General features: G+C 39.0%; 1 protein-coding gene across 1 annotated transcript; it reads left to right on the top strand.

Annotated features, from left to right (window-relative positions):
- The first annotated feature begins 118 nt into the window (after positions 1 to 118).
- On the top strand, positions 119 to 9,441 carry LOC100932192 (asialoglycoprotein receptor 1). The gene is made up of 9 exons (XM_023502765.2): positions 119 to 281; positions 417 to 507; positions 6,925 to 7,041; positions 7,306 to 7,401; positions 7,485 to 7,556; positions 7,735 to 7,821; positions 7,947 to 8,101; positions 8,588 to 8,694; positions 9,041 to 9,441. The coding sequence occupies exons 2-9, from the start codon at positions 441 to 443 to the stop codon at positions 9,195 to 9,197; spliced, it is 858 nt and encodes a 285-aa protein (XP_023358533.1). The 5' UTR covers positions 119 to 281; positions 417 to 440; the 3' UTR covers positions 9,198 to 9,441.
- The last annotated feature ends 875 nt before the right edge of the window (positions 9,442 to 10,316 follow it).

Raw genomic sequence — 10,316 nt, 5'->3', positions numbered from 1 at the left:
CCCTTAATAGGTGTTTGGAAATAGATTGAGCTATGTTCCACCCCTTTTACCCCTGATACAGTTCAATTCCTGTTTCTGTTTATCATCCAAAGTCCATGGGTCCAGGGATACTGAGGGAGGGGATAGTGGAACACTAGGCATTCTTTAGGACTCTGCCCCTAAGAGACACCCTCCCCCCACCTCTACTCTCTTCACATAGATCTCTGCTTCTAGTCATCCCTCAGTTATTATCCTTGTTATTGGGGGCTTGCCCCCAAGGGTGCCCAAGACCCCAAATCCTGGTAGGTTGTGATGCTGGGGATGTGTGGGAAAATTATCCTTGGGGTTCAGGGAGAGGTGGGTGGAGCATAATCAGGCATTGATAATGGATTTGGGGAGTAGAGAAGGCTGAATCCTTGCTCTGCTCCTCACCCCAGTGGAATCCAAATTGGGGCACAAACATGGCAAAGGATTATCAAGACCTTCAGCATCTGGAGAGCGAAGACAATGGCCATCAGTTCAGTAAAGGTAACAACAGAGTTGGGTGAGGAAGGAGGGAAATGGAGACCTAAAAATAGGGTCACCCCAAAATATCTCTTGCTCACTTCCATTCATCTATCTTTATATGTGTGCCTCATTCTGTGCTTCTGTCCTTGGGGGTCTCACTTTCAATTAAGCTTTTTAAAAGCTGTTTTTATTTATCTTAAGATCTTGTATACTCCTGTGTAAAGAAAGTCTTTTGACTTTTTTAGGAGAAGTCCACGTCCAGGCCAAAGCTTCATACCCCTTGTTCTTTTTTGCAAAGTTCCATCAACACAAGTAGAGGATGTGGCTAAGTTACCTCTTAGGAAAGAACCAGATATCCTGTCCATTTCTCATGCCTTTTACTAGATCCTTCATCTCCTCTGTGTGAAAGACTTGGTAGAGGGGCAAGAGTTATGGATCGGGTAACTACTCTTGTCTCAGCCCTGTTTTCAACTAGGCCAGTTCAGTTACTCTCTCTGGCTCTCAAATTTCCTCCCCTTTTAAATTAAGTGGTTGTTCTAGAGGTTCCTTCAAGTTTTGAAACTGTGATGAGAGTTTTAATTCTTAGTAATTCAGGTTGATGAGACAAGGAAGCAACATAGTGTGGAAAGCAAACCAGATTTGGATTCAGAGAATTGGGTTTCAATCTGAGTTTTGCCTCTTATGTTTGATCTTAGACAAATCAATTAATCTCCTGGGTTTTAGTTTCTTCAACTGTAAAATGAGGGGCCCGGCCAAGATAATCTCTAAGGTCTCTTCTAGCCCTGGCATTCCTATAACACTTGCAAACAAAAACAATTCAAAACCTATCACTTAGAACTTAGAATTAGTATGACCTGGCAAGTCGTTTCATCTCTCTAGACCTCAATCTCCTCCTTTGTCAAATGAGTGTGTTACTCTGCAGTGTCTTCTAGTTCTAGAAACTTTGTCAAAGTCTGTCTCCCAGTTCCCCAAGATATTTTTATATATTTTATAGTATTAGAGCCTTCCCTTAATTTTTTTTTGATTAAAAGAAACCATATATTTAAGGACTTTTTCTAATTGTGAGCCCAGTTACTAGTAAATTACACTCTTGGGGAGGAAAGCAGCCATGATGGAGCAATCTGAGTGTAGAGAAGTGATTGGGACAATTGGATCATGACCAAGACCAGGTTTCCAGTTATTTGAGTTCTAAGTTAGAGGCCAGAGAAATCCATTAATCCAGTTTTAGAATGAAAAAAATTGGACTGTATGCTAGTAGCAGCATAACCAGGGGAAAACATTACAAAACCTAAGCCTAGGGGCAGCTAGTTGGTGCAAATGGTTACAGCACTAGCCCTAGAGTAAGGAGGACCAAACTTCAAATCCAGCTTTGTATAATTGCTATGTGACCCTGGGCAAGTCACTTGAATTACCTCTAAAAAAAAAAAAGGCTTAAGAAACTTAAGCCAAACATCTCTGAACCATGTTGGCCTCCAGAGATCAGCATTGCAGGGATCCCAGAAGTCACACATTCCAACCTGGAGCTATTGCAACGATTGTTATTCCTGGGGCAAGTGGCATGGAAGTCTTATTTCAATTGGAGGAGGGCAACAATGGAGATATTTGAAGCACAGAAAAATAGCTGCTAGGGAGGTCTCTGTAGTGGGCAACAGGTGAGTAGGGTGAGGCAGAACCAGGAAAGGACGCATCAGCACTTTGCCCAGGGATATGAATGATTTGGTGACTTCCTATTTTAATAGTTCTTGTCAATTCAGATACATCTATATCTGAAGATCCAGGTGTATTACCAATAGACAACATCTGGGACAAAGCTTAGTTTGCCCAATACCCCAACAAAAGTATCTAATTTCATACAAATGACCATCTAGATTACTTGAAAACCTCTAGTGAGACATGTCTCTTTCCTGAGGTAACCCATCTCACTTTTGTATACCTTTTACTAGTTTAAGAACAAGGGAGAACAGCCAGTTATCGCAGTGGATAGAAAGCATAGGGCCTGCTGTCAGAACAACCTAAGTTTCAATCTAGCTTCAGACACTTCTTAGCTGTGCCACTGTGGGCAAGTTACTCTCTGTGTCTCACTTTCCTTATCTATAAAATAGGGATAATAGCACCTATCTCTCAGGATGATTCTGAGGATCAAAGGAGATAAAGTAAAATACTTTGCAGAGCTTAAACTATTTGAAGACAGCTTGAATGTTTCCCCCAAATTTCTTCTATAGGCTAAATATATTCATTTATGCCATGAATTTGAGGTCCCTTACCATTGTGAAGTATCTTTATCATTACCTTTTTTTTGGATGTTCCTCAGATTATCAATATTCTTAAACTGTGGCACCCAGTACTCTAGATATGATCTGACAAGACAGGCACTATTCTGTCTTCAAGCAACCTAAGATCACATTCCAAATTGAGTTGTTGCCTAGCCATGTCTTAACTTTGTATTTGTGAAGTTTATTTTCTGAATCCAAATATAAAACCTATGGGGGCTCATCTCATACAGTATGGGGTTGGGCTTATGGAAGCATGTTTTATGAGATGGTCCTGCACAGGCCTACCTTGATCATCTCTGTAAAACTTATTTCTATTAAATTTCATCTTAGTAGATTTTGTTCTAAATTCTAACCTGTTGAATTTTTTAATGCTAATTCTCTCATCTAATATGTTAATTATCCTTTAACATGGGCATTTGAAGGTACATTAGAGAGGACATATTTAGTTCAACCCACCATTTTATAGAGGAGGAAATTGAGTCCCAGAGAGCACAAATAATAAATGGCAGAACTTTTCATCACATGAAAGCACACCATCATATATTTATCCAACTCATTAGGCAAACACATTCCTGGGGCACGCCCATATTGTTTTTGTCTGACTTTCAAATTGACAGTAAATGATTTCTAATTTCTCTTTGGGTCCAGCCATTCAATCAATTATGAATCTACTAAACTGTAAGTTCATATCTCACATCTTGATCATAAGAACAGAATGAGAAATTTTGTAAAATGTTCCATTGAAATCTATATATCTACAATGTTCTCCTGAACTGCCAGTCTAGTGATACTGTCAACAAAGGGAATATAAGTCTTGACTTGTTCTTGAAGTCACACAGATTCTGTGATCATTGCTTTCTTTTCACTAAATTCATCATTAATATATCCTAGACTTTTGCCAGGAATTGATGTAAGCTCATTAACCAAGAGTTTTTACATGTTTGTTTCTTCCTACTTTTGGAAATTAGAACAATACTCATCCTCCAGTCCCATGATGCCTCTTCTGTTCTCTTACTGTTGTAAAGATCATTGACGATGGATCCGTAATCACAACTTCTAGTTTTTATACGACTGTAGGATGTAGTTTTTGTCTGTGACAGGCAACCTGAATTCAATCAAGAGCAATCAGGTGCTTTCTTACTAATTTTCCATTTATGGTGGTTTGGAGCTCTTTGATAGGTAGCCATTTCATCCTTTGCTTTCCAGGCCAAAGATAATTCCTCCAGGAAGAGACAAGAGTAGCAAAATAAAAGATAAGAACTTCACCTTTGCTCTTTTGTCCCTTTGTTCCACACACCTGGAACAGTTTATTTTTGATTCTTAGAAAGGTAGAATAGTGCAACTGGATTCAGTGTGATTCAAATTCCACTTTAGACACTAACTGTAAAACATTCTTTGCCTCACTTGCTACCTAGCCTTAATTATTGAATGGGTGCAGCCTCAGTCAAACTGAGATCTGTTGAAGACCTTAGCTTAAAAAGGCCAAGGTCTCCCTTTTCATCCAGTCGTCTTGATCTATATCTTGCCACGGGATCAAATGACACTGTAGGGGAAAATGAGGTGGGTGACCTTGCACAGCCCTTCCTCACTTAAATCCAATTCATTTCCATGTCACAGCATCCCCTCCCAAATGTCAGTCAATTTTTAATATTCACCTTGAAAACAACAACAGTACTACCATAAGCCCCAGTTCTGTTCTTTCCTTATTCCTTTGCTATTCCATATTCTAATTTCTATTCCTATTCTATTCCTTTTTCCGAAAATAGCTTTTAAAAAAGCATTCCCCTTTACTGTTTTCTATCTTTTTTTTTTTTGCCAACCATAGATCATTCTGAGCTTTGATGCTCCTGACTATTTACATAGGACATTACTGCCTTTTCTATTTTCTATATGAGCTTTTTGTTGATTCCCCTGTGTATTCCCATTGGTCGAAAGAGACCTTTTTATTTTTCTTCATCAGAGTAATTTTTTGTGTGTATCTTCAGACTTTCATGTTTGAGAGCTTCTATAGCTAACTTCTCCTATAGAAGTTTAAGCCATGGAATCATACCTTTACACAATTCAATCAATTTCTATCTTTTATTTCTATGAACTCTCTAAAATTTCCTCTTTCCAAATCTTAAATCTCACAGACTGTATTTGACTTGATTTTTCTTTGCTGTTGCAAACTTTGAGTTGGAGAAGACACTCCCTCCAAAGATTTCCTTTCTATTTCAGCAAATAATTTAAGACATTATTGGAAAGATGCAGTTTAATCATCAAGGGCAGAGTCAGTCACTGCCATCTGGCTAAAGGATTTGCTTCAGGCATTTCAGCTTACTCAGAGAAGATGGGTCAAGGTTGAAAGGCAGAGAGGGAGAGAAAGGACAGAATGAGAGGAAAAGAAAGGGAGAGAGGACAGAGAGGGAGAGGGAGAAGAAGCTTCTAAGAACCAAGACTACTGATAACTAAATTTGAAAAGGGTTCTGTAGGTGACTGCTAGAGTTTGGGAAGCTGGAAAGGCTGAAAATTCAGGAAGGAAATCTTTGGAAATAAAAATCTTTCTGAAAAAGAGAGCCAGGACAAACTTATGAAAGTTCATGAAGAAGATAAAATATCTTTTGTTTTATGTTTTTATATATTTTGTGGGGCTGAAGCTGTGGAACTTAAAATGGCTAAATCATTCAGGCAGAAACAGTATTTGTTGAAAGCAAATGAGCCAATTCTCAATAAAGTTTGTTTAAAGAAGAAAAAAAAAAGTGAGAGAAAAAAAAGTTCATAACAAGAGAAAATTTCATTGTATATCAGAAGCCAGGAGAAAGACTCAGATGGAAGGAGGAGTGAGCAAGCACTCAAAAGCAATTGCCTGGCATGAACCCATAGCTAAGAGTTTAGTCTATATTACAGAACAGTCTGAAATACCTACTAGCCAGATCAAATAGACCTCTGCAAAAAATGCAGAACTGATCTAATCTCTATCTCAGACAGGTAAGGTATATAATCTGAAAGAAATGAGGTGAGCTTGGTAAGAGAAAGGAAACTAAGAGTGAAACCAAATTCTTTTTTTTTTTTTTTTAATTTTTGGATTTTAATGGTATTTTATTTTTCCAAATACATGGAAAGAGAGTTTTTAATATTCATCTTCACAAAACTTTGTATTATAAATTTTTCTCCCTCTCTCCTCTCCCCTTTGTCCAAGATAGCAAGAAATGTGATATAGGTTAAACATATGCAATTCTTCTATACATAATTCCATATTCATCATACTGAGCATATATATATATATATATATCAAAAAGGAAAAAACCTGAAAAAAACCCAATCAGACAACAAAAAGATGAGAATACTATGCTTTGATCCACATTCTGTCTACTCTGTTCTCTCTCTGGATGTGAATCTATTTTTCCATTACAATTCTATTAGAATTGCTAACAAGACCTAATTCTAAGACATTTGCATAAAAGGTCCAATGGAGAGAGCAGGCCTTTATAAATGTTAGCATTTCATCCTTACAAATTTTTTTATCTGTAGTGTTTACAATTAAAATTCTTTAAAAGATCTTTTCCTATCTCCTAAATTTTTTTCTAGAAAACAGGGCAAGATAAAAGGGATAGACTACTTTTTTTTTTTGTTTTGCTGAGGCAATTAAGGTTGAGTGACTTGCTCAGGGTCACACAGGTAGGAAGTGTTAAGTGTCTGAGACCAGATTTGAATTCAGATCCTCCTGACTTAAGGCTGGTGCTCTATCCACCTAGCTGCCCCCTTACTTTCTCTTTCATAGGCTAACCTGGGTAGTGAGTGTACCTCAGAGAAGAAAGCTGATGTCAGTGTTATACTAGTAGCGTGGGATAATGAAAAGAATGTTTTAAGAGACAAAGCCCTATTCCTTCTGGGCTGACTTTTAAGTCATGGGATCATACCAATTCCCACTTTAAATCAGTCCAATTTAGTAGGTTCATAATCTTATGAAGTTGAAGGAGAAAGGGTTAGAAAGAGATGATTCTGACTTTACCCATAGGATTATCTAACATCTCTGGTTCATTTTCTTGACTTCCATTTTGTTTCTTTTCACTTTGGTTCCTAATCTAGGTTCTTCCACACTACTGCTTTTCTCTCCCATAGAACCTCCCATTCCCCCACTCAGTGTTCCTTGAATTCCTCACTAATCTATTCTTTCCCATTATAGGGTCTTCTTCACCTCAGACTATTCTCCAGCGTCTCTGCCCTCCTAACCGCCTTCTCCTGATCTCCTTGGGAATCAGCTTCCTATTGGTAGTGATCATCTCTGTGTTGGGATCTAAAAGTGAGTGATAGGAAAAGGATATGGAAACTGTGGAAATATCGGGGAGTAAGTAAGTAAAGAGACAGGATCCAGGATCCAGAGGGAAGGTTGGAATAGCTCAGAACAAGAGTATAGCAGTTAAAGTAGGGGATATGGCTGAGATAGACGGGATGGCACAGAAGAGAAGATGGTACAGGAATGTCCAGAAAGAATCTATAGTAGAGAGAAGAGGAATACCTGGTATCTGCTTCACCTGTTAATTCCTCAACATCACCTCCTTAATAGATACTCAACTTCAGAGAGATCTACAGACACTAAAAGAAACTTTCACCAATTTCTCAGAGAAGATGGTGTCAGAGATCCAAGTATTAAATAGCCAAGGTAAGGATGGGTTGTTGTTTACAGTACCCAGCAGGGTTTGGGTCCCATGTCCAAGGAGGACCCTGAACTTATATCTCCAACAGGAAGCAGTATGAGCGAAAAGGTGAAATCTCTGGAGGCTAAGCTACAGAAGCATCAAAAAGACAGGGATGAAGGTTAGAGAAAGGTGATGGGCTGGGTAGAACAGCAGAAAAGGGGGAGGAAGAGAGCCACTCAGCTCAAATATTGGGGTCTTTATTGGGTTTGGGAATCATTAATTTCTAGTTGTCCCAGAGACAGAAAATAGAAGCATATATTCACTCACTTTCTATCTGCTTCTCTTGCATATCCTAGATTTCTCGAATTTCCTCTTCCATGAGCAGCGCATTTCAGCAGATCTTCGAACGCTAAGTTGTCAGATGACAATACTCCAAAGCAATGGTAAGAAGAGGGAGTATTGTAAAGTCCTTTGACTCTGCACCTACTCTAGACAATTCTCCCCTTCCCCATGTTCCTTGCCTTGGCTGGGCCTCCTGCCTCTGTCCTTTGCTTTTTTCTTTGCTCAGGTACCAGCTACAAGATCTGTTGCCCTCTTAACTGGTTGGAGTTTGAGGAGAGCTGCTACTGGTTTTCTCGTACTGGGAAATCCTGGACTGAGGCTGAGAAATACTGTCAGATGGAGAATTCACACCTAGTTGTCATAAACTCTTGGAGTGAACAAGTAAGGGCTGGGGTTCTCTCACATCCCCAAGTCCAATTCAGTTATAACATTCTCCAGGGTCCTCAAACTTTTTAAATAGCGGGCTAGTTCCCTGTCCTTCAGACTGTTGGAGGGCCGGACTATAGTAAAAACAAAAACTTTGTTTTGTGGGCCTTTAAATAAACTTCATAGCGCTGGGTGAGGGGAATAATCATCCTCAGCTGCTGCATCTGGCCTGTGGCTGTAGTTTGAGGACCCCTGAGTGCTAGACATTTGTTGCGTATCTACTATGTGTTAGGTATAGTGTTGAGTAATGGGAATACAAAGAATGAAACAACCCTTGCTCTCAAAGGGCTTATATTCCACCAGAATGGAATTGTGGATATAACACAGAGAAATAAATACCAGTGTCATTTAGGTAAAGATATGAAGGCACCAGGGAAGATATGAATCTGGGCAAATATTTATTGCCTTAACCTAACCCCATGTCCATAATTTCCAACCCAGAACTTTGTTAGTCATTATACCTCACCTGCATTTGCCTGGATAGGCCTTACTGATGCAGAAGGCACCTGGAAATGGGTAGATGGGACAAGCTATGAGTCTAACATCAGGTGAGTATCTTCTCACTCCTCTGAAATTAAAGGGTTGTATTAGACCTCTGATGTCCCTTTTAGTTCTATGTGTCTAAGTCCTTCTATAGAATCAATTCCACCCCAACCCTATAGATTATTTTATCAAACTTGAATGTCTAACTCTTAGTTAGTCTCTATCTCCCTCAGGGACCAATTCCCTCTGCTCTCTCTTCCTTAGCAACTCTCTTCTCAAATAGTCTTCCTATTTTATATAACGAGGGGGACTTCTACCCTTATTTCCTTCAGAGTTGGGTTGCTTTGGTTGGGAACTGATTGATGAGCCTTGAAATCCTGGATGGCCTGGGGCTGTTTCCATCTCATTTAGGAATTGGATGCCATCCCAGCCAGACAACTGGTATGGGCATGGGCTAGGAGGAGGTGAGGACTGTGCCCACTTGCACTCTGATGGAGGTTGGAATGATGATGTCTGCCAGCGTCCCTATCGCTGGGTCTGTGAGATGGAAATCAAAAAGACTACCTAGGAGTTCTGCAGGAAAATACACCATTTCCATCCTGGAATCTTCTCGGAGCAGCCTAGAAACGAGGGATATAATCCAGAATTACTAAGATCTTCTAAAAATCACCCTTAGAAGTGATTGTGCTTTAAGTAATACTGCAGTATCAGATTTCCTGGGAATCTTTCCAATTCACTAGAGCCTCTTTGGAAGATTATAGATAGAGTTCATGTGTTAGAGGTCAAATAGGAATTAAAATGAATTCTCCAAATTTCTTTTCTGTGTGTGATTGGGAAAATGGGGGTTGGAAGTGGAGAATCACAAGACTAGAATAAATATGGGAGACAAAAAAAAAAAGTCAATTGCTAGTTTTTCAAACAATGGCCTGAAGCTCTTTAAAAGCAAATTTAGATGTAGGATCATAAAATGCTGGAGTTTCTAGGCCCTTATAGAGCAGCCTCCTCAGATTTCAGATTTGGAAACTGAAGCTCAGAATTTTCTAAAATTGCATAGCAAATTTGTGATTGAATTTCAAAACCAAGTTATCTGACTTAAAAGACATGTTTTTTCCCCCCATTATACAGGCTGCCTTGTTATGGCCTCATTCAGAAACTGTAAGCACATATTTCCTATACTAGTTATACTTTCTCTCATACTCTCTAAATCACTTATTGCAGAGAGGAAGTTAGAGTACTCCTTGACCCAAATTATTACTTTCAGATTCTTCCTCTATGTCTTGGCACAACAGCTTCTCCTCTTGAGGTTCATCTATCCAAATTTATCACCCAATCTGTATTCTTTTGATTGTTATTTTCTGATTCCTAAAATACTTTCCTCCTTTCTTCATGAGCCTGGCTCATAGCTTTTCCAATCTCATGCCTTCATAGTAGATTTCAACTTCTTTGTTCTTTTTTTCAATCTTTATCTAACTCTCTGTAACCCCATTTTCTTGGGGTTTTCTTAGCAAAAGTACCAGAGTGGTTTGTCATGTCATGTTCTAATTCATTTTAATAGAAGAGAAAACTAAGACAAACAGTTTCACAGTTAGTATATGTCTGAGGCCAGATTTGAACTCAGGAAGAGGAGTCTTTCTGTTTGCAGGCACAGCACCCTATTCATTGTGCTACCAGCTGTCTTTCAACAAAA

The sequence above is a fragment of the Sarcophilus harrisii genome, chromosome 4, assembly GCF_902635505.1.
Source record: "Sarcophilus harrisii chromosome 4, mSarHar1.11, whole genome shotgun sequence".
In the NCBI taxonomy this organism is placed as follows: domain Eukaryota; kingdom Metazoa; phylum Chordata; class Mammalia; order Dasyuromorphia; family Dasyuridae; genus Sarcophilus; species Sarcophilus harrisii.
Note: the sequence above shows the minus strand (reverse complement) of the source record. Positions and strands in the feature narration are given on the sequence as shown.